The 22,821-nt window shown below is 34.7% G+C and overlaps 3 protein-coding genes across 8 annotated transcripts; 1 reads left to right on the plus strand and 2 right to left on the minus strand.

Annotated features, from left to right (window-relative positions):
- The first annotated feature begins 3,904 nt into the window (after nt 1-3,904).
- LOC108333630 (photosynthetic NDH subunit of subcomplex B 3, chloroplastic) lies at nt 3,905-5,742 on the plus strand. Its single transcript, XM_017569100.2, has 6 exons — nt 3,905-4,371; nt 4,467-4,577; nt 4,757-4,813; nt 5,143-5,205; nt 5,299-5,361; nt 5,594-5,742. Exons 1-6 carry the CDS (start codon nt 4,144-4,146, stop codon nt 5,684-5,686), a joined length of 615 nt encoding a protein of 204 aa, XP_017424589.1. The 5' UTR covers nt 3,905-4,143; the 3' UTR covers nt 5,687-5,742.
- A 1,368-nt stretch (nt 5,743-7,110) lies between these two features.
- LOC108333816 (aquaporin TIP2-1) lies at nt 7,111-8,598 on the minus strand. Its single transcript, XM_017569274.2, has 3 exons — nt 8,402-8,598; nt 7,907-8,154; nt 7,111-7,671 (listed from the first exon to the last, which is right to left on the minus strand). Exons 1-3 carry the CDS (start codon nt 8,526-8,528, stop codon nt 7,300-7,302), a joined length of 747 nt encoding a protein of 248 aa, XP_017424763.1. The 5' UTR covers nt 8,529-8,598; the 3' UTR covers nt 7,111-7,299.
- Nucleotides 8,599-10,569: 1,971 nt separating this feature from the next.
- Nucleotides 10,570-15,938, minus strand: LOC108333814 (uncharacterized). Of its 6 annotated transcripts, none has more exons than XM_052871004.1 (13): nt 15,828-15,938; nt 15,584-15,678; nt 15,027-15,226; nt 14,523-14,560; nt 13,783-13,862; nt 13,276-13,343; nt 12,863-13,139; nt 12,436-12,548; nt 12,293-12,358; nt 11,893-11,983; nt 11,654-11,721; nt 11,204-11,241; nt 10,570-11,107 (listed from the first exon to the last, which is right to left on the minus strand). In XM_052871004.1, the coding sequence occupies exons 2-13, from the start codon at nt 15,645-15,647 to the stop codon at nt 10,921-10,923; spliced, it is 1,290 nt and encodes a 429-aa protein (XP_052726964.1). In that variant the 5' UTR covers nt 15,648-15,678; nt 15,828-15,938; the 3' UTR covers nt 10,570-10,920. The 6 variants fall into 6 exon arrangements, with proteins under 6 accessions (XP_052726964.1, XP_017424760.2, XP_052726966.1 ...); XM_017569271.2 differs by having other exon boundaries at nt 15,584-15,674; nt 15,828-15,932; XM_052871006.1 differs by having other exon boundaries at nt 12,962-13,139; nt 15,828-15,932.
- Between the last annotated feature and the right edge of the window lie 6,883 nt (nt 15,939-22,821).

The following is a 22,821-nucleotide window of genomic DNA, read 5'->3' on the forward strand; positions in this document are numbered from 1 at the left end:
CTTCCCAGATTTTACCCAGATTTGTATCATACAAAGCATATACAATCAATCAAACAAAAGATCTAGCTCCCCTTACCTGGTTTTCTCCAAGCACTATGTCCAGCACCCGCAATCCCATATCCCGGACTAGCACCTTCACCTCTTCCAGCTTCTTCCATCACCATAACCACCCCCTTTTGCTCCATCTCCGCCAAACCGGCCACCGCGCCACTGAACCAGCCACCGCGACCCAACCTCCGATCCTCCTCTCAGCTCTTCTAAAATCGGTACTGCTTCCCATGGTGTTCTTTGGACGGCTGGAAAATGGAGGAAGGAAGGCTCCCTTCCTCTGGCTGCTTTCTCGCTCCCTCTCCCATGCCAAAATGAAGACACCCACTTTTCTCAGCTTCCTCCCTGCCCCTTCAATAATGCAGCCCAAATAGATGAAAAAGTGGTGCCCACCATGCCCAAAATTCACGGGTCTTACAGGTATTCCCACTTTGAAAGTGCTCCAAGCACCATGAGAACACCATCATCTCCTTCCTTGGTGGACATAGCACTGAGCAGTGGCTGTGAGAAGCAACGTGTCTTTCTTCTTAAAAAGGGAAATCAGGGAGTGAAGGAGGTTGGATGCTGCATCTGGAGAAGAGAGTAAGCTTGCTGCAGACTTGGGAGAAGTGAGGTAGAGGTCGTCCGACGTTGCAGCTGCAAGCTTGAGGCAGGTAGATTCAAGTGAAGTGTTGGGTGTTACATCCAGAGGTGAGGCAGAGAACGTCCAGAGCTTTACTGCATTCAAGATTGCTAGGAGGTCTTCAAGAGGTAAGGGGAGTTGGATTTTCTGGATGTTGATAGTGGTTGCATGAGTAGGATGCTGGAAAATTGTGGTTGTATGTATGGTTGGATTGAAATTGATGTGTTGATCCATGTATGTAATCTTGTATGCTTTGGAATTGAAGGAAATTGGAATTTCATAGCTTTTTAGTCATTTGGAGAGGAAGTGAGGTAGTAATTTTGAGCATTTGGGGTCTAGAGTGTTATTGAGCCTTTGGAACAGTTTCACCCACTGTATTATGACTTGTTAGAATCATCAAATTGATCAAAATAGGTGTAAAGTGGTAGAATTGGATTTTGAGTATCAAAGTTATGAAAATTGGTGTTTATGGTTAAATTTGAGTATGAATCCTTTAAGAATTGAATAAGGAACGGTTATAATCAATTAGGTAAGTCCAATATAGTATAAAACATGAATTAAGGGTGTTAGAAGTTAATTAGAAAGGGTTGGAAATGGTAAGAGAGGTTATGACCTCAAATCTGCAGAATTCTGCAGAATTCTGCATTCTGCATCTGTCGCGCACAGCATGTCGCGCTCGAGCGCGAGAGGCTGCAGAGTGCTTTCGTCCGAGCCAAATTGGACGTTCGTCCAATTTGCTCGACTAAGCGTTCGGCCTTAAGTTTCAGTGACTGAGCGTTCGTCCATTCGTCCAAACTGAGCGTTCGTCCATTCGTCCAAACTGAGCGTTCGTCCATTCGTCCAAACTGAGCGTTCGTCCATTCGTCCAAACTGAGCGTTCGGCCTGCTTTTGTGAGTGAGCGTTCGTCCGAATAGTGTCCAGTAAATAGTGCTCGTCCAAATAGTATTTTGCAAATATGTTGAATTTTAAGTTCCTTTGCTTTTGGATTGAATTATGTACCAATGTTTGGAATATTATCTATGACATGAAATATGTGAATGTATGAAATATGTCGGATTTGTTGTGTTAATATGGAGGTATCTGATTATTCATAATTGTGGTTAATTTTCAAAGTAACAATATGATTCATGGACGTAATTCCATGATCCTCAAGGAGAGGATACATGGTGGTGTTTTGGGGTTGTATAGAATGATTACATGGTAGCTCAGTTTTGGGGGTCATCCTGAAACTCCAATGGTCTTTCTTCTCATGTAGAGAGGATTGAACATGTGGTGAGGAGTAGCAGGAGGTCCTAGTCTTGGATGCTTCCATATGATCCAAGGTGAGTGATAACGGATTAACCTCGTGATTGTGGCCGGGCGGGAGTGCCCAAAGTTTCACCAGGCGGGAGTGCTCAAGTTCCATAAAGCCACCACGAGTGCAAGACCCGCCATAGCTCGGTAATCATTCTGGTCCGGACGAGTCGGGATATAAAGTAATAAGTCGGGGTTTAACGTAATAAGTCTTGTGATATTGATTTACCATGTATGATTGACTTTTGTATATCACTTTAAATTGTATAACATGCTTTTTATATCTAGCTCACCCTTGCATCGTTTTTGTTATGTGCTGTTTGGGTATGTTTCTTTGACGATGATCATCCATTTGGATGGGAGTAGATGTTGTCGCGGAGTTTCCCTTGGATCAAGAGCTAGAGGTTGCGGATATTGTGGGGTAGTCTTCTTAGAATTTATTGATTGAACACTTGTAGTGTTTAATCCTTTCAACTGTTCAAGTTTAAATTTTCAGTTTCTTTTATTTATGGATGACTGTAATTTCACATTTAATTACACGTCATACTCCGACTGTTCTCTATATTTGGATGTTAACGTCTTTATTATATAATATTAATTATTATATAATTGGGATGTTACAGATGACACGCACAAATTTATTCAACTAAGATTTTAAACTATTTAGAACAAATTTAATATTTAATAAAGTCTGTCAAACAAAATTTGGTAAGTAAATTGAAAATTTAAAATATTAGAATATATTGAATTCAAAATCATATAAACTTCAAAACGGAAAAATTTCTTAAAAATTAATTTAAATAAAAAATATACTGAGTAAATATTTCCAATCTTTTTGCTTATCTAATAATGGCTTGTTTTAAAATATCTTTAATAGATTACAATGATATTTGGTTAAAAGAAACGTGATTTTTCAGGAATTCTACTAAATTGAATAAAAAAACAATCAAAAAATGTAAATAGTTCAACGTTATTTTAATATTTTCTATTTTTATATCACAATAATTTTCTTTTGACACATTAAACCAAATTGATTGGATCTAAAAAATATACTTAAAAAAGTTTGTAACTAAATAATAATCTTTAATATACTTTTTAGTTTTATGGAATTTTCACTTTTCTATAAAATATTTTACAAATAAAATCTAAATACTAATTTTTTCTAAATTATCTAATATAAAATGTTAATTCACTAACAAAAATAAGGATTATAACTTATGATATTTTAGACTTTTTTATTACTTTTGCATGACATTTATTACAGAGACAACAAACATTAATTTGTGAGGTTTTTTTAAAAAAAATTCTAATATTTTTCTTCACTAAATCTATGAAAAATTAATATACAATATAAAATACACTTACAAAAAAATTTAAAATTTTGTAAATACTTTACACATCTCAAATAAGTTATAAAGTATGAAAATTTAATAAAAAAAGAAAAAAAAACACCTTAATTTTATCTTGATAACAATAACAAATAATTTGTTTGTGTTTTTTTTTTCTTTTGTTTGTCACTAATTTAGTTGGAAAATAATGTTATCTTTTGTTGCTTTTAAGGAAAGTTTGGATTAATGATTCAATAAAATGATATTTTTACAATTTTTTTTAACAAATTTTTTATAATAGACTAGGTATCAGTGTTTTATTGGTTCGTATATTTGAAATGAATCAATTACAAATCACTAGATAAGATATTGTAAAAAAATTGTTAAAAAAATATTTTCAAAAAAGAAATAGCAAAAACTGATTAAATCTACCTCTATAGTAAACTTGAATGTACATGAAAAAACCAACTCTACATGAAACCTAAACATAATGAAAAAGAACAAACTAAAGATCTATCCACATAGTGTTTGTTTTGTGCTTTTAGTTAGTATTTAAAATGTCGAACTCAACTCAAAAAGCTCTATCCAAATTTCTCATTCAATCCACAAAGCCGAACTCAACCTCAACCATTGTTTGCCCTCACCTTATCCCTTTATTAATTCATTTTTCTTTCACAGTACTACCAAAATGTTCCATTGCTATTGTAACTAACAAACTCTATCAGATAAGATCATCGCAGAAACAACCACAAACGACAAGCCCCATTCATTCTACTACGCTCAAATCCCCTGCAACCAAAATATCATCAGTTCAACAAACCACAGGACAAGAACCTTTGAAAATATCACTGATGTCACTCCTCCAACTCCAATTCACTTCTCAAGCATTGCGTCCTTCTTCCCACAACTTCAGGCCCAAAAACATACCTCTTTATGCCTCCAAGCGTGTTTCCTTTGTAAGAACCAAAATCAGAGCTGTCAGCACAGTCCCTGAGAAGGACTCAGGCTCAGACACAGACACAGTATTAGACATCGATGACCCCAACAAGCCACCTTATGTTGGCTTCGTATTTGTCAGTGTAAGTACTTCAACAACTTCGATGATGCTACATTCATTTTTCTAAATTAATCTCACTGATGATTTTGGTGCTCTCTTCTGGGTTGGTTTGGTTAGTCTGTGCTGCTGCCAGATGGAACACCAGACGTGCACTTTCGTTCTGCTTGTGGCGGCCAGACGCTTAGGAAGATAATGATGGATTCCAACATTGAGCTCTATGGACCCTATGTAATAACCTCAGCAATTTCAAACCAAACAGTTTCTTTTATCAAACAGTTTCATGTTAACAACGTTCCTGTTTTCCAGCTTACAAAACAAACTTTGTTTGCTCTTTGCAATAGTTTGATCTGAATACCTATTTTATTGTGTGAATATGCTTTTGGTAATTAACTTGTTACCTTCCCCAGGCCAGAGCTCTGTTAAATTGTGCAGGAGGTGGAACTTGTGGCACATGTATGGTGGAGGTGAGCTATATAATGATAACCTTAAACTCTTCTATTTCATGTTTGGTATGAACTGTTCTAGAAAACTTCTCCTAAAACTGTTTTTACGAACAGAATTTCATCGAAAATATGAGAATCCAAAATGCATTCATAACATTCTTACTAACTATGATTTCCAAATTCTTAAGAAATTTAATTCCTAACAATACCTTTTACTGAACAACATCTCAGAATAAACAACAATGGATACTTTTCCCGTGAAATTGAGTCGATAATCTGTAATTACATGGTAATATAGTTAGAAGACGATCGAATAATGTACACTGCTAATTCTACTTTGCATTCCTTAGGTTCTTGAAGGTCAGGAGCTTCTAAACCCTCGCACTGATAAAGAGAAAAAGTTACTGAAGAAGGTAATATAGATAGTGGGATTCAGTTGAAAATTTGTTTGTGGCATTTAAGAAGAAAGTTAAGGTTGTCATGTGTGTTCTTTCTCCTTTTACCAGAAACCAAAGAACTGGAGATTAGCATGTCAAACAGTTGTTGGTGAACCAGACACGAGAGGAGGGGTTCGTGATTTATGTTACTGTTACTTCTTTATGCAATCGTAATTTATTTTTATATATAAGTAAAACATTAATTTATATATCTAAAGAACAGATTAAGAATGTGTCATATATAATTTTTTTATGCATTCTCCTTTATATTTAATGTATATTAAAAAATAATAAATGATCGTGTACATGTGGATTTTTATATTTAGTATTTATTATATTTTTAATTAGTTTTGATTTGATGCAGCTTGTGATTCAACAACTGCCTGAGTGGAAAGGGCATGAATGGAGATACACAAAGCGTGGGGAGCCCAGCTGGGATTCAGAGGAGTCTCTGTGAAGCCCAAAACCAAATAATAATAATAATAATAATATAAATTCAATTCTTCCTAGTTATATATGCCGTGCATTTTAGTTTTGCTTTATCTTATTTTTTCACATAATCAACAAAATCTTGAAAACCTGCAATTACCACCTCTAAATATTTTTTTTACAATAATAACATGATAATTAAATTATTTTAAAGTTTAATTCATAAAAAATTAATTATAGTTTTTTTTTCATAAATATTATTTTAGATAATTAGTTTATAAATTAATATTTAAATTTTACAATAGAACGTGAGAGCAGTTTTCCTCCTTCTTAGGAATTGAACGTGAGAGCAGCAAATTGCTTTTATGTAGTGCTTTGCAACGAAAATGAAAGACTTTGCAAAGACGCTCCAACTAGTTCATATAATGTTAATCGTGCGGGTTTTTTCCAAAAATGAGCAAGTTTACACGAAAAATAGTTTTGTAATAAAATTAAAATATTCTTTCACAATCTAAATTTTTTACATTCATTTAATATTATTCTTACTTATTTTATTCTCTTTCTTTAAAAAAAATACAAAAAATTTACATTCATATATGACCATGTTATCTTATTTGTATTAAATTGTATTAAATGGACGTAAAAGTGTAATGATTTTATCATAAAACTAATTACGCACTTTTCTAATTACGGGAGATATTTTGTACAGGTTTGCGTTTTTGGTTTGAGTTCGATGAATTTACTTAAACACAAAATTTAAGCTTTTTTTAATATAGTTCCTCAGAATAAACATTACTGTGAAATGAAGATGACTCTCCAGAATATGTGGTTCCCTAAAAAGTACATTTGTTCAGCATCATAAAACAGGTAGAGAGCTACTCCATATTGGAATTGGAATTACAGGTTGGTGGAGTGCAATGGTGAAACTCTTGAACACTTAAAAGTACTACAACTTTTTGCCATCCCGGCCCTCCCTCTACCAAAATGTTTTTCATTGGTGTCACTTGTTCTTACTTCCTTGTCTTCTATTGCTTGGATTCCTTTCCTTCTAACCTTTTTAAATGTAATAATTCCCTCTTGCTGGCCCCATTCACACCAACACCTATTGCCCACCACCCATATGCCCTTTTTCCATGTCCATCCTAAATTTGCAGCACTATGCACAGATTCTTCAATTTTCATCTTACATTTTTACCCTGCATGATAAAAGCCTAAAAGACAAACCTTTCAGTTCCACTTTCTGGTACATTATAGTCAACCACAAATTACACCATTGTTCATTAATAGTATAAGATGTTTCTCTTTTGTATCTGCTTTATCATTGCTCACTTTCATTTATCAAACGCTCACTAAACTTCTGCCTCACCGGTTGATGTTAATGATGGCACACTATACTGGTTAGTCCTCCTGGTTTAAAACTAAAAATTAAGCTATAAATGAGATACAACAATGTTTTAAGAAAAACTACATCAGCAACCTCATGAATTCGTACAAGAAAACAATGACTCCAACTTTACATTAAAAGCAAAATGAAAAAGAAAAGGCTGAGATGAAAAGAAGGAAAAACAAGACTGAGTTTTCCTCCTTTATTACATAGAAACTAAACCATGATGCGATTAACAAAGGGTATTATTGAGTGAATCAAAAATCAGTGGCGAGAGGTGCATGGTGCTGGGTGGGAATGAAGGCATAGGTGTAGATAAGACCAGCCAAACCACCACCAACAAGAGGGCCAATCCAGTAGATCCAGTTGTCATGAAAGTCACCGCTGACAACTGCAGGGCCAAAGGAACGTGCAGGGTTCATGGATCCCCCAGAAAATGGTGCTGCAGCTAAGATGTTTGCACCAACGATGAAACCTATGGCAATGGGTGCAATTGTACCAAGTGAACCCTTCTTTGGGTCTGCAGCTGTAGCATACACTGTGTACACTAATCCAAATGTGATGATGATCTCAGTAACAACTCCTTCTCCGGCTCCAACTCCCGCAGCAACACCGTGGATAGGAATACTCTGACAACAGATAATGCCCACTGTTACTATCTTTTTTCTAACAACAACAGTATCAGACTTTATTAATTTTAATCATACGGGGCAATAGCACATTTACATTTAAATATAAACAAAGATATTTATTTAGTTTCACATTGATTAGGAGTATCAGTAAGATGCATGAATGAGAATTTTACCATGTTTGTGACTGTGACACAATTGAAATCTTATATGGATGGGTTGAGTTTGAACTTACATAGCCAGTGACAAACTTGAGGAGAAAGCAGGCCACTATGGAGCCAAGGAGCTGCGCAATCCAGTAGAAGAGACCAGTGAGGATGGTGATGTGACCTCCAAGAGCCAACCCAAAGGTCACAGCAGGGTTAACATGGCCACCAGAAATGTTGGCTCCGACTGAAACAGCAACGAAGAGAGCAAAACCATGGCCAATGGCAACAGCTACCAACCCAGCAGGATCAAGAGCTGCATCTGATGTCAACTTAGCTGCAAAAGATTTGGTACAAGTCAGGTTCAAGTTGAAATTATGGAAACAACGTTTTTCAGGAGTTTGGTTATCCAAAATTTCTGCATGTATACGTACATAGTTCAAAACACTTCGTTTTAAGAGTTGTTTTTTGCAATGTTAGATCTAATAAAGTGTTGTGCTAGTTGAATTAATGTATAAAGAAATGGCATTGCGAATATAGAGGTGTGAGGTTTGTAAATTGTCCATTAAAACAGAAAAACTGACCATAGGCTATGGCTGAACCGACACCAGCAAAAACAAAGAGAAGGGTTGAGATGAACTCAGCAATGTAGGCCTTGATGGAGGCAAAACTAAAAGAATCATCGAAGCGTCCGAATGCTATGCCAGCCATCTTGAGAGATTTTTGTGAGAAGCTGAAAGAAGGTGCAGTTGGGAGTTAGAAATATGTCACAAAAGGCTTCCATATCAGAAGCTATATAAATAGAAGAAATTGTCAAGCACAGTGTAAAGCTTATTAAATAAGTTAATGACAGCAATGTTATTGGTCGGTTTGTCTATCATTAATTTTAGTTAAAGAACTTGGTTAATGACTTTTGTCAAAAATCTCATATTCTAAACTTTTTGTTTTTCTAAATTTGAATGTGATAAATAGAAGTAATCTGAGTGAGATATTGAATGCATATTGAAGGTGTTCTTTTTGTGGGAAGCTTAGCTGTCAATGGCGTGAAACGCGATTTATTAGAAATGTCGAGAAGCTGATGAATGATTGGTTCATGTGGGTAGTGTTTGGTGGGGACAACTACAATGCAATGTGAAGCAAATAATCACACAACAAAATGAAGTCAAGATAAATGGAGTACATGAATAACTTTTAAGTAATGGTAGAGTGAGAGACTTTTTAAGTTCATTTGATATAGGATAAAATGGTTATCAATAAATAATTTTTTATATTTTAAAAAAAAAGTAAAAAAAAAAAAATAGTATCAAATGAATGAAAAAAAATTATATATGTCAATTTATCATTTCTCATATTTAAAATGTCTTGTTTGTTTGGGTGTTAATGTCACGTAATGCTCCATGATTTTGAAAAATGTGATCGGCAAATTGGAGCTAAATAAAGTATAGTCTTTTTAATACATTTTGGCCTCTCTTCTTTTTTATTGCTGAAACGACTTTTTGTAAATAGCTAGTTTAGGATCATGTCATAATTAATCTAGATTCAAATTGTTTGTCTCATTTTACTAGTTTTTCTGTCCTCTAATTTAATTGAATAAAGTAGCATTTTCTTTCTTTTACACTTCTTGTTAGTTACAATATGCAAATTCTATGTATTATCAATGAAAATATTGTGTGGTTATCTAATTAAATTTTATTTTATAAAATACGTTGTTAATTTTTATGATAATTATATTTAAAAGTTAAAATCATCATAAAATTGACAATATGAAATCTTTAGACTGTGAGAAGTTAAACTTAAATGAAAAGCCCTCAAAAGTAAAGTTGGGTGGAAAGTGTCCATTATCACTCTTTTTTTTCACTTTTTTCAACTATTCACATCATTTTTTCCCTAAAACATCATTGACTAAAATGGACACTTTAGAAGTCCATCATTTTAATTAGACATAAAACATGGAATAAGACATTACTTTCAATTTATTTTGAAAATAAAATGAAACAAAGATCATCTCCTTTAGACTAGGCTCAGAATTAGATACTTCGTGCACTAAAATTGTTTCACGTGCATTTATGGAGAAAATATACAATGTGATGCTGAAATTTAAAAAAAAAAAATGAATGTATGAGAGACTTGAAAAGATGAAAAAGAAAAAAAAATGCTTTTGAATATCGACCCGTTATCCATCCAGCATGATGATTTTGTCCTCTCCTACATATGCCAAACTGGAACATGAAATGTCTGGTAGTTAGTTATGGAGCTTTCGTTACATGTTTTAAACACAGCTTAAAGTTGTTCATTTCTAAGCACCAAAAAAACAATTAGATAGGAACCCTTCTTCCTATACTGATCAATTTTCCAGAAAGATTCATTCATATAAGCCACAATTGCTAATCAAAGAACTTCTCTAAGCTACTTTACAGTTATTTATAGCTGGCAGACCCACTTTCCCCTGTTTTAATTTTTCTTATTTTTATCCAAGAAAAAAAAATGAATGTTTATTTAGTGAAATAAGTGCTTAATATTTTTAATTTAATTACTTCTTAACGGGTATTTTGTTACTATTAAGACAGTAATTCTGTCAAAGGAATCTTTATCTGCCAACTTTTCATATAATAATATTTTTATTTTACTATGAAGTATAAATAATTTAATTTTACTTAATATTTTTGGGCAAAATTTTACTTTTTTGTATTGGATTATTCCAAAATAAATCAAGGTAATTTAACACGAGGGGATAAACGTTAGAGCCGAAAGATTTAAGCTTACTTTATATAGCATATATTTCGTAATCCAAGATCCAATCATTTGGATAAATACAAAGTCTGTCATTGACACACAAAAAACCAATTACTAAACCGACTTTACTTACTTTCTAACCAAACATGATTAATCTAAAACAGTATTTTGACACCGACGATCATGTCCATAAAAAAAAAAACTAATCTTCAGTACTCTGCAATTTCATAAGAAAACACTAACACTGAAAATTGATCTAACCACAGGCATTTTCTTTAAGTGGTAGAAAGTTTAATATATTTCATGAAGCTACCACTTAAATCCTTATTCCACAGAAAAGATAGTGCGGTAATAATGAACAAAACATCAATCATTCCACCTGCACATTTCCAGGAAAAGGAATTGAAGCACAACAATGATAGTATCCATTTTCGTCGAAAGAAAATCTCTGCGAAAGATGAGCTTCATGAATAAGATACTGCCCCCAGTCCTCCGATCCATACTGCTCAAATATGCCTCGTGCATCAAAAGAATAAACCTTTCTTTTCCACTTAGTCCTAAACACAAGCAGCACATATCAGCTTACTGAGAAATCACCAAAACCTTTACAAAGGAGATTGTCGAGCAGATAAAAAGGGTGGGGGGAGTCGCACCTTTCACTATGTCCCGTGTTCATCACAGTGGCGTGTAGCTGAAAAACAGGAGAAAAATAGAGTTTGGTGTTAAGGTTTCCTAGCACGGCCATGAAAAAAAATAGTATTTCCAAACTTTAATAATCTAATGCTGGAAAGGGACTATCATTCGGATAATTAAAAACTAAAAATAATGTACAAAGAGCACTCGGTAAATGGGAATTTGTCCCTAATATACAAATGCTTGGATGATTTATATGCCAAAACATGAGCTGACACGATATTAAGAAAAATCTGACATTCTGAAATGGAAAAATAAAATATATCATAAAAAATTGACATGATAAACAGTAGATCAGTACAGTAAAAATGGCCTTTAATAAAGTCATTTAATTGAAGGTAAGTTCAAACAAACACCTCTTTATAATTTATCCAAAAGCAACAGATATAATTCGGATAAATTTAGTTTACCTTCAGTTTGTGTTTAGCATCACGCTCTAAGACGAGTCCAGCTTCAACATATGCATCAATAATGACTTCTAAAAATGCTTAGAAAAAGACAATTCTTTGAGAACAATATATAATCAAAATCAGCAACCAAACACTGATCCATAATTATATGAGCTTTTCATAAAACTAAAAATGAATCCTTAACTAAGCACCACCGTCCAAAAAAAAAAAATCAAAAAGAACAATCCACATATGGATACGACAAGCACGTAAAAGACGGCCCTCACTGCCAATTTCTTCCACAGGAGCATACAGAACACGGGCTTTTGCCAAAGAACCTTTCATGCATTCCTACAAGAGTAAACATAAGTTTCTCTCGTCAAAGATATCAAACAAAATCACAAAGAGGATCAATTTGATAGTAAAAGTTTCTATCATACACGGTAGGAAATCTTCCAGTGAAGCCTAAAAGTTTACACGCAAGCTTTCAAAAGGGAAATAAAAAACTACATATCAACCTTTTAACTAGTATATTGTTCGATTACATCATTCCCTAAATTTAGTGAATGTACTATTAGGAATGTCATTCTACATCTTGTCAGATAAGCAGCACTTCATATGAATAATATCATTAAAATGGTACTTAAAGTAGATGCATACCAGTCCCTTTAATCTTATAGAGAGTGGCCGATTATCCAAGGCTTCCATAACTTTCGAGGAGATACTCTACACAGCATCAAAAACATAAATGAAAAAATCTAATTCTTAGAATATATTATTATGATGAATTTAACAAAACTTACCTGCAGAACCTCAGTGGCTGTCTTAATTCGTTCTTTGTTCCATAGCTTAAGCATCAGTACTGTAAGGTGAAATGTTTTAGGCCTGATGAATATAGATTTGTCAATACCCAGATCTGTAAGTGCAATATAACAGAAAAGCTGTTATTTAGCATAAACATGTGATCCCTGCTGAGTTTTTACATGACAGTGAATTCATTAACCATGAAAACAACTGGTTACTAGGTAATATGGATATGTTTTAGGGTTTGGGGAAGTAGCCATGACACCCTATATAATTTAACAAGAATTCGGGGAACAAGATCCACAAGCGGAAATTGTGGAGTACAGTAATATAACAAAGCACGTGAAATGGATATAATTTCACTGTTGATTCAAATTCCCTCAGCTATAAATATCGTAAACAAAGGAAACCAGATTGTTTTGATACCGGATGAAGCAGCAGACTGGAATGCTTTAGGTTTGTAACTGACAAGGGGTATCTCGGTAAGATTAACTTTATGTTCAACTGCAACACCAGCATTTTTACCTTTGGTGTCAGTAGTACCCTCCTCTTCATTGGAATCAGTATAAGTGCTCCTATCCTTGTAAGAAACATTTCCCAAAATTGAGTGTTCAAAATTAATGAGTTTCTTAACTAACCCAGGATGAATTGCCAGTGGAATGGATATGAAGTGTGAATAATCAACGTTTCGACTATTAACACTCTGTCATAAAAACAAGAAAACACAAGAATATTAGTCTGTGACTGCAAAGTAAACATAGGAAACAAAAAGAAAAAATGAGATAAATATAATCAAAGAGGCTTGTTGAATCAGAGAGACTGCCGACAGGCAAACTGACCTCATCAATTATATCCTGTATCCTCTCCGAAGCTGAATTCACACTGTCGATTGAAATGCCTTCAATGGCTGCAACAGACATTTATATTGAATAGTTTAGAGATCAAATTCCGTTCCACTCTTATGAGCGTAATCATGGTTGAGAGCAGCTCCCAGGCTATAGAGGAGGGTGGAGCCTCTACTTTAAACAGAAGTTCTGTATCACACTCAATCAATCTCATACTCCTGTCAAACATATTTATGTTTTGGCCTTTCAAAGGAATTGGACTTTTGCTTAGAAAGAGTGAACAAACACAACTTGAACCAAAGACCTATTGACATCATTATGATTGTCAAATGACAATACGCTCTATTCTTTTGAACAAAAGAGAATTATAACAAATCAAATATAACTTAAATATCTCAAAGAATGACAATAATCAAAGTCATAACACAAACATGGAAAAGGATAACTATCTCATAGCTGACCAACACAAAATAGACAGCAGATTAGGTAACCAAAACTTACAAATGAAATCGTCATCTTTTGAAGTAGGCATTATTATTTTAACCCCCATCTCCTCTTCTATCCTTTTCTGTGTGGATCCCCTGAAATAGTATCAAGCATATAGAAGCATTTAATTTAATTAACATGTCATAAGAACAATCCTCTACCCTTTCCCTTTGATAATAATAACAGCAAAAAGATTTGGGCAATCGTATCCCACATGGTGTAGGCAACATGAATCTCAAGTCAAAATTGATACAATTCTTGACATGAATATAACTATTCTTTTCAGCCTATTTTATCGAAGCATATTTTCCTCTGTCCCTTCACAATCATAAAAATATTTTTCTTTAGCACTTTCACCTATGTTTTTTATACCTATAATTAGAAATCATTATAATAGGGAGAAAAGGAGGGTCAAAGGGGTTATATTCTGTATATAAATAAAGGTAGAGGGAATCAGAGAGGGGTATTGAGAAATTTTATAAAATAGAGACGCAAGATTTACACAATCTTGAGAGGGTAGGACTATTCCATAATCTGAGAAGCTTTTACGTTCTTGACTTGTAATTCTTTCTACTTCACATTGGAGGAGCCTGTTATTGCAATTAAAGTTTACATTTTTCATATTCCATCCCAGACAGTTTCTATCAATGTCATATTGAGCCTCTCCTTATCTGATATTTATCTACTTCAAGTTGGTTAAGAAATGTTATTATAATGCCATTATGCCAAAGAGAAATTAAAATGTAGGTTTTTACCATTGTCCTTTAATAAAAGGAAATAGAGAAGCACCAACCTGCAGAACAAACACAAAATTAAAACAGAGATGAAAGACTAAAGCATTTGACTGTCCAACATAATCAGAAAAGAGACCAAAACCAAGGACCAAGAAAGATAGTTCGAATGAAATATTCTGAAAAAGCAACAAATAGCAAACAATTAAAACTATGGAAAGATTCAAATAAAATCTAGGAGAGAACATATAGGTAACATAAACTTTAATGAAAGTCTTCTTATGAATTCCTTCCTTATTTTGTTGAATTCATAACAAACTGACTAATTCTAGCACTAGAGTAACCTTTAACGTACATGAAGCAGCCAATACTGCATGAAACCTAAACATAACGAGCAAGAACTAACTAAAGATGTATGGTCATAAACAGCATGTAACAGACGCAAAGAACAAATATTGGTTTGTATCTTCGTAAATATGAACTATCAATTCAAGTAAAGTAAAAGGATGTGAAAAATTATAATCTTGCCTGCACAGAAATTGAATGCTTTTCAGAGGAGACAGAAGAATCTCCTCGTAGCACTCTGTTTTCAACATTATCCTGCAATTGGCTTGAACTAGTAGCTGATTTAGCTATTGCATCTATAGCTTCAGTAGCTACCTTCATGACATGATCATTTGAAACAGTGGTAGATGTGCTACCGCCCGTTTCCTGAACTGTGCCTCGATCTGACTCAACAATTGCATCCTTTATCAAGCTTTCGTAAAAACCAAATCATATAATATGAATAAACGGCCTACCCAGACTCTTATCCTATGGAGTAATAAGTATCATGTTTTTCAAAAATCACACTACCCCATAGCATCGAGTGATTGTCAAGTAAATAGCATGAAATATACAAAAATGCTAATTTTGATTGAGGAACTAAACCGTATGCATATAAATATAAGAAAAAAGCAACTAGTTCCAAAATGTCGCATTTCGCAAAAGAAATAATAAAAATCATAGGCATAACACAAAATTGTTGGTAGTTGCTACAACCGGAAGTTGAACAGCGGCATGTCCCAGGACAAAAAAAGACAAACCTTCACAAGCACTGGCCTTAGTGGCAACTGGTCTCCATATAGAATTCACATTTTTCTGTTCCATGCTAAGGTCTTCAAGATATATTTTCTTCTGCCTACCACCCGTCATAAAAAAAAAATCAGAAGATAACTCCAAGTGTGTGCTCAAACACAATAGTTTTAAAATTACAGATCATAACATTAATATCGAGATACCAAATTCGCAGTTCCTGATTTTGTGAGAAAAATTGTTTGTTAGACGAACCTGGTGAGAGACCTGCTGCAAGGTATTATCCCAACGAATGGATAAGGATGTGTGCTCAAATGTCGGCTGAGGGCAAGGCCTGTTTGCTGAGTTCAATTTTTCTTTTTTTTTCTTGTTGGTTTAAATCCTAGTTTGGTGCTTATATTTACTCGTGAATTTCAAATGTGTCATTTTTTTTTCGGTTTCAATTAGGTTCATAAACTTATAAATTATCTCAATTTAGTCTAAATATTTGAAAATTGAGTCAATTAAGTCATGTCTGTTAACTTTTCACAAACGACGTTAAAATTAGCTGATGTGGTACACACTTAATGTGGTGATGTGGTACACACTTAATGTGCTGACGTAAAACTAATATACTATATGGAATTTTTAAACTTAATTAACCGTGTTTGACGTGGCACAGTGAATTAGCAGTGTTAAGAATTTTTTAGGATTAGAAAGTTTTTAATAAAATAGGGTTAGAAAAAGGGAATTATGAATTTCATCTCTAAATCCAGTAGAAGAACACACGAGACAACACTCAACCATTGTTCTCCACCATCATGCAAGCCCTAAACTCACTCACCCTCCGCGTTTCTCCCTTGGACATGATTCGCGCTCCCAACAATGCCGCCAACAGAAGGGTCGCCACTGCTAAACGCGTCTTCTTCGTCTCCGCCACGACGTCATTCATGTTTCACAGACAACAACCACCCCTCGTTTTTGTTGGGAAACAGCGGTACTTTTTCCCTCCTCTGTGAACCCCAAAATGGGCACTATGCGGAAGCGTAAAATGAAAGCGTAGAGAAAAATAACACCTGGAATTTTAACGTGGAAAATCCTCTCGGAAAAAACCACGGGACCTAGTCCAGAAAAATATCTCCACTATGAAAGTAGGATTACAGTGTTTCTCTCACTCTCTGAGGATCTCTCAATAAATATCTCACCCTCTCGGATGGTACACAAAACTCTCAGTTTTTCACACTCACAAAATAGACTCTCTCTGTTTTTCACTCACACTACCGTGGCTTCACTTCACCGAAATTTTCTTCTTGGTGAATGTCTTCACCTTCACTCTCTCACGGAAAGTTTCTTCTCGGTGGAGGATTCTTACTCTGCTGCACACACTGGCTTCCAATTTATAAAGGAAAAGAAGCAAATAAAACAAAGCTTGGGTGGCTGTGCTGAAAAACCGGAAAAGTTGGCACCATTATTTGTGGTATGGGAACAAAAGTTCCTGAATTCCAGCTTATTGGGACCCATACTTTTCGTTTTATCCCAACAAAACTCCCCCATAAAACAAATAAATGGGTCTTCTATCTGGAAGATACCACCAGACCAGCACCTTGGCAACAATCTTCAACCTTCTTGGTTGGTACTGATTTAGTCATCATGTCAGACCAATTCAAGTCTGTATGGATTTTTTCTATCTTCAATTTCTTCTCATCCAGCGCTTCTCGTATCCAGTGATACCGCACGTCGATATGCTTCGAGCGTGAATGGAACATGGGGTTCTTGGTTAGATGAATGGTACTTTGATTATCACAATTCACCACATAATCATCTTGATCATGTCCTAATTCACTTAGGAAATTCTTCATCCATAGCATCTCTTTAGAGGCTTCAGTCACCGCTACATACTCTGCTTCAGCAGTAGACAATGTCACACATTTTTGTAGTTTTGACTGCCAAGAAACAGCTCCCCCTGCAAAAGTAATCAGATAACCTGATGTTGACTTCCTTGAATCGACATCTCCAGCCATGTCTGAGTCTGAATATCCGATTAGCTTTAGATTTCCATTGCCAAAACACAAGCTTCTTTTGGCAGATCCTCTTAGATACCTCAGTATCCACTTAACAGCTTCCCAATGCTCCTTTCGTGGATTTGACAGGAATATGCTCACAACTCCTACAGCATAGCCAATATCTGGCCTTGTACAAACCATTGCATACATAAGGCTACCCACGGCAGAAGAGTAGGGTACCTTGCTCATTTCTTCTTTTTCTTCTTCATTCTTTGGACATTGCGACTTGCTGAGTTTGAAATGTCCAGCGATTGGAACACGAGCAGGTTTGGCATTGTGCATGTTGAACCTTTTGAGAATCTTCTCAATGTAATCTTCTTGAGATATCCATAGCATTCTTCTAGAACGATCTCTGGAGATTTTCATTCCAAGTATCTTCTTTACTGCACCCAGGTCTTTCATGGCAAAAGACTTGCTCAATGCCTTCTTGAGAGCAGCTATTTTAATTTTGTCCTTCCTTACAATCAACATATCATCAACATACAAGAGAAGTATGATGGACTCACCATTTTCGTAATGCTTCACAAACACGCAGTGGTCTGCGGAGGTCTTCTTGAAATTATGTTGGATCATGAAGGAATCAAATTTCTTGTACCATTGTCTTGGAGCTTGCTTCAGACCATATAGACTTTTCTTCAGACGACACACAAAGTGTTCTTTGCCTGGTTCTTCAAAACCCTCTGGTTGCTTCATGTAAATTTCTTCCTCTAGGTCTCCATGTAAGAATGCTGTCTTGACGTCCAGTTGTTCAATCTCCAGGTCTAGTGTTGCTGCCAGACCGAGAATTGCTCTAATGGATGTCATCTTCACTACTGGTGAAAATATTTCGTCAAAATCTATTCCTTTCTTCTGGTTGCACCCCTTCACGACAATTTGTGCTTTGTACCTTGGGCTTGGGTTGTTCTCTTCATTCTTGAGCTTGAACACCCATTTGTTCTGCAATGCTCTTCTTTCTTTTGGTAATTCTACCAAATCATAAGTTTGATTTTCCTTTAAGGATTGCATCTCCTCTTCCATGGCTTGCAACCATTTGCCTTTGTCTTCCGTCTCCATTGCTTCTACAAAGCTTTGAGGTTCACCTTCATCAGTAAAATTAACATATTCACCTGAAAAATACCTTCTTGACGGTTGCTTCTGTCTTGTTGATCATCTCAATTGGGGTTCTTGTTGCGGAGCATCCTCAATTGGTTGATCTTCTTCCGTCAGATTAGGTTGATCTGTTTCTTCAGTCATCTCATCAAGTTGTAACTCCTGATTTGGCTCAGCTTGATGAGTCTCTCCCCCTGAGTTGTTCATCACAATAGGGCTTTGATCACTTATCAGCTTAAGTGTTGGTTTCTCCACTTTCTTGATGTCTTGGATTGTCTGATCTTCAAAGAACACCACATCTCTGCTTCGAACAATCTTTCTGTTTACAGGATCCCATAATCTGAAACCAAATTCATCTCTTGGAAAACCAAGGTATATGCACTCTTTCGCTTTAGCATCGAGCTTTGCTCTTTCATCTTTCGGAATGTGAACTGATGCCTTACATCCGAAGACTCTCAAGTTGCAATATGAGGCCTTTTTACCAGACCATACTTCTTCTGGGATCTTACCATTCAATGGTCTTGATGGTGATAAGTTGATCAATTGAGTTGCTGTTAGCACTGCCTCCCCCCAGAATGTCTTGGGAAGTTTTGCGTGAGACAACATGCTTCTGACCTTCTCGGCAATCGTTCTGTTGAATCTTTCAGCTACACCGTTCATTTGAGGTGTTTTGGGAGGTACTTTCTCATGTCTGATCCCATGAGTCTTGCAATAGTGCTCGAATGGACCTTTGTACTCTCCACCATTATCACTTCTCAAGCATTTCAACTTTCTACCAGTTTCACGTTCAACAGAGGCGTGAAACTCCTTGAAGATTCGTAGAACTTCGTCTTTTCTTTTCAATGGATAGACCCACAATCTTCTAGAGTGGTCATCAATGAAGGTAACAAAATATTGAGCACCACCAAGGGACCTTTCGGATGTTGAACAGACATCTGAATACACAAGATCCAAAATATGCTCTCTTCTACTTCTATTATCAGATTTATGGAAAGATACTCTGTGCTGCTTACCTGATAGGCAGTGTAACACCCAAATATTTTAAAGGATATTACTGATAGTAGAGACTAAATTAATTCGATATCTCATATAAACAATCAAACTTTATTTCAATTACTCCAAAGTACAATACCAAACTTACAAACTTTAAACAATATAGTATTCACCGTTGACATTTCAACTTTTAAATTTTACACAACATAATCTTCCCAATACAAATTTATTCTTTTTACAAAAATCCATGAAAGGTTTTCCCCACATCTCTCTCATCTCTAAGCTTTTTCAACCACATCTGCAACATTATCTAATCACATATAACATGAGTTATATGATCATAGCATAAACAAATAAGGGTAAGCCAACCATATCAAATCCATCATTAAACTTGTAATAAGCATAGTTTAATCATTTATTTCTACAATTACTCAAATATTATTACCCCGATGTCATTAATTCATCATTATCAAAATCATCTTCCTCAATTTCATAAACCTTACAATTTATACTATGCTTACTCATGAAGCCTTATGGTCAGACCGCTCTCTGCCTGCTTCCTTAAGCCTCACCTGTATACTATGTCTTACTCTCTGAAGCCTTATGGTCAGACCGCTCTCTGCCTGCTTCTATAAAACTTATGAACCACATATTTATGTCAAAGCCTTATGGTCAGACCACTTGCTGCCTGCTTTCATTAACCTCAGGTGTTACTTTGTTCATACCAAGCTCTCATGGTATAACCGAACATACTACTTCTCGTAGGAAACATCATTTCATAAGCAATAATTTCTTATATCCACTCCAACATTTCATCACATCAATATTTCATACTCTCTTCTCCACTCCAACATTTCATCAAATCAACAATTCATAACCTCTTCTCCACATAACTCAATCATGTTCATTCTCTAATCATAATTTGACAATAACCTATTTTGGTGTCAATAAATTAAACATATCGCCAGCTATCATACTTCATATTATGAACTCATTTTTGACCATAACAAGTATAACTCAACATATTTTCACCAATTAAAGATTCATAGATCAACCAAAACATTTCATCATATCTTAGCCACTACGTATTAAAGTCTGAACTCAATGTAACGATAAATAAAATATATATGAAGTTTTTACCATGATAACTTTATGCATCTCTAATTAACTTATTTTATTTTAATTTCATCCTATTAGAGATCTTTCTTTACCCCAATTGGTCATCGGAGAGGACCCAGATGTCTGAACGCATCAAACTCACCTTCGACGCCAACACATATGACTAGTTACAACTGACTGGACCAGGCCAGGGCTGCTCTATGATCAGGGATGTGCCAACTCAGGTTTTTAAGGTTCCTCTATCCTACCAACAAAGGGAGGCTTTCAATAATTAACAATTTATTTATTTAAATTATCTACCTTGTTCGCTTATGCTCTAAATCTAAAATGCCTAATTTTAATATTTTTACTTCCTCTTACAACAACCTCAAATAGTATCACTACATCTATTTAATACTCATATACAAGTTATTACAGAATCCTTACTCCAGACCTTCCAACAAGATCAATTTCAGCCAAGAAACTCATTCATGATAGAATTCATACAAGATAATTATAAACAATTACCCATAATAAGATATTACTATAAATGGTCATAGAAGAATACAATATTTGACAATCATAAGAATAATCTTAATATAAAAATTCATGGGAAACAAGAAGTTGAATCTGGCAGAGCCGGTTAGACAACTTCTAATCCATCCCAAAATACAATATAATTAAATAACAAGAACAATACATGTCTGGGGAAATAAGAAGTTGAATATGGCAGAGCCGGTTAGACAACTTCTAATCCTTCCAAAAATGCAATAAAATAAATAAGTAAAGCAATAAATAGTTTGGGGAAACAAGAAGTTGAATCTGGCAGAGCCGGTTAGACAACTTCTAATCCTTCCAAAAGTGCAATAAAATAAATAACTGAAGCAATAGAAAGTTTGGGGAAACAAGAAATTGAATCTGGCAGAGCCGGTTAGACAATTTCTAATCCTTCCAAAATACAATAAAATTAAATAAGGAAAACAATAGAATGTTTGGGGAAACAAGAAATTGAATCTGGCAGAGCCGGTTAGACAATTTCTAATCCTTCCAAAATACAAAAATAAACAACTAATAACATACAAGTGGCATAACATAATCAACATTACATTTTACAACTATCACACTTGGTTATCAACACAAAGCATACTCTCATTAAAAATTTAAGATCATACAGAAACAAAATACTCCATATTCAAGATATAAGATCAGAAAAAGCAAAATATAGCATATCCAAGACTCAAGATAATACAAAAGGAAATACTCAAAGTTTGGTCCCCTTACCTCTATTACAGACTTAATCCCCTCGTCCTCTGAAAACTTCCAGAATATCCCCTTTGCAAAATTTGAAATTCTTCCAACTCTCTTCTCTCAAAAATTTTCTAAGTTCTTTGGTGTAAATTTTCAGCCTCCCCCCCTTGGCTATTTATAGTAAAAAAATTTACTATTCATTTTTACTATTCATTTTAACTATTCATTTTTTTATTCATTTTACTATTACAAAAATAATTTTTTATTTGCAATTTGATAAATTCTGATCTCAAAGCTACGTGGAACACTTATCCTTTCCAAAAATATTTTTATTTATTTTTTTTTTTACTATTCACTTTTTACTATTCACCTTTTACTATTCACTTTTTTTTTATCTAGTATTTAACTTACAAATATTTTTCAAGGATCTTACAATCTCCCCAACAACAATTATTTTCGCCCTCGAAAATTATTTATTTAAACAAAGACTATCTAACAAAAGATTACTTACAAAAGAGATATGGATATTCCTTTATCATAAATTCTTCCAATTCCCAAGTCATTTCCTGTGTGTCTTCATTCCAAAGTACTTTTACTGTGCGAATATCTTTCCCTCTTAGCTTTTTCATTTGAACATCTAGTATACGCACTGGTCCAACTTCCATTGTTAAATTTTCCTTGACCTGAATTTCATCAACTTCTAACACATGCTTTGGATCTGGAATATACTTCCTCAGTTGGGATACATGAAAAATGTTATGCAAATTTGCCAATCCAGG

The sequence above is a fragment of the Vigna angularis genome, chromosome 11, assembly GCF_016808095.1.
Source record: "Vigna angularis cultivar LongXiaoDou No.4 chromosome 11, ASM1680809v1, whole genome shotgun sequence".
In the NCBI taxonomy this organism is placed as follows: domain Eukaryota; kingdom Viridiplantae; phylum Streptophyta; class Magnoliopsida; order Fabales; family Fabaceae; genus Vigna; species Vigna angularis.

Bases quoted from the DNA above. Each gene is read 5' to 3' on its own strand.
- LOC108333630 (XM_017569100.2), top strand. From the start codon at position 4,144: ATGTCACTCCTCCAACTCCAATTCACTTCTCAAGCATTGCGTCCTTCT. The intron at 4,578-4,756 runs GTAATAACCTCA...TACCTTCCCCAG, and splicing joins TTGAGCTCTATGGACCCTAT to GCCAGAGCTCTGTTAAATTG. The intron at 5,206-5,298 runs GTAATATAGATA...TCCTTTTACCAG, and splicing joins AGAAAAAGTTACTGAAGAAG to AAACCAAAGAACTGGAGATT.
- LOC108333816 (XM_017569274.2), bottom strand. From the start codon at position 8,528: ATGGCTGGCATAGCATTCGGACGCTTCGATGATTCTTTTAGTTTTGCC. The intron at 8,155-8,401 runs GTCAGTTTTTCT...AATCTTTTGCAG, and splicing joins CGGTTCAGCCATAGCCTATG to CTAAGTTGACATCAGATGCA. The intron at 7,672-7,906 runs GTAAGTTCAAAC...ATCTGTTGTCAG, and splicing joins TCAAGTTTGTCACTGGCTAT to AGTATTCCTATCCACGGTGT.
- LOC108333814 (XM_052871003.1), bottom strand. The intron at 13,140-13,275 runs GTCAGTTTGCCT...TTTTTATGACAG, and splicing joins TACAGGATATAATTGATGAG to AGTGTTAATAGTCGAAACGT. The intron at 11,984-12,292 runs GTATGCATCTAC...TTACTCTTGTAG, and splicing joins CTATAAGATTAAAGGGACTG to GAATGCATGAAAGGTTCTTT.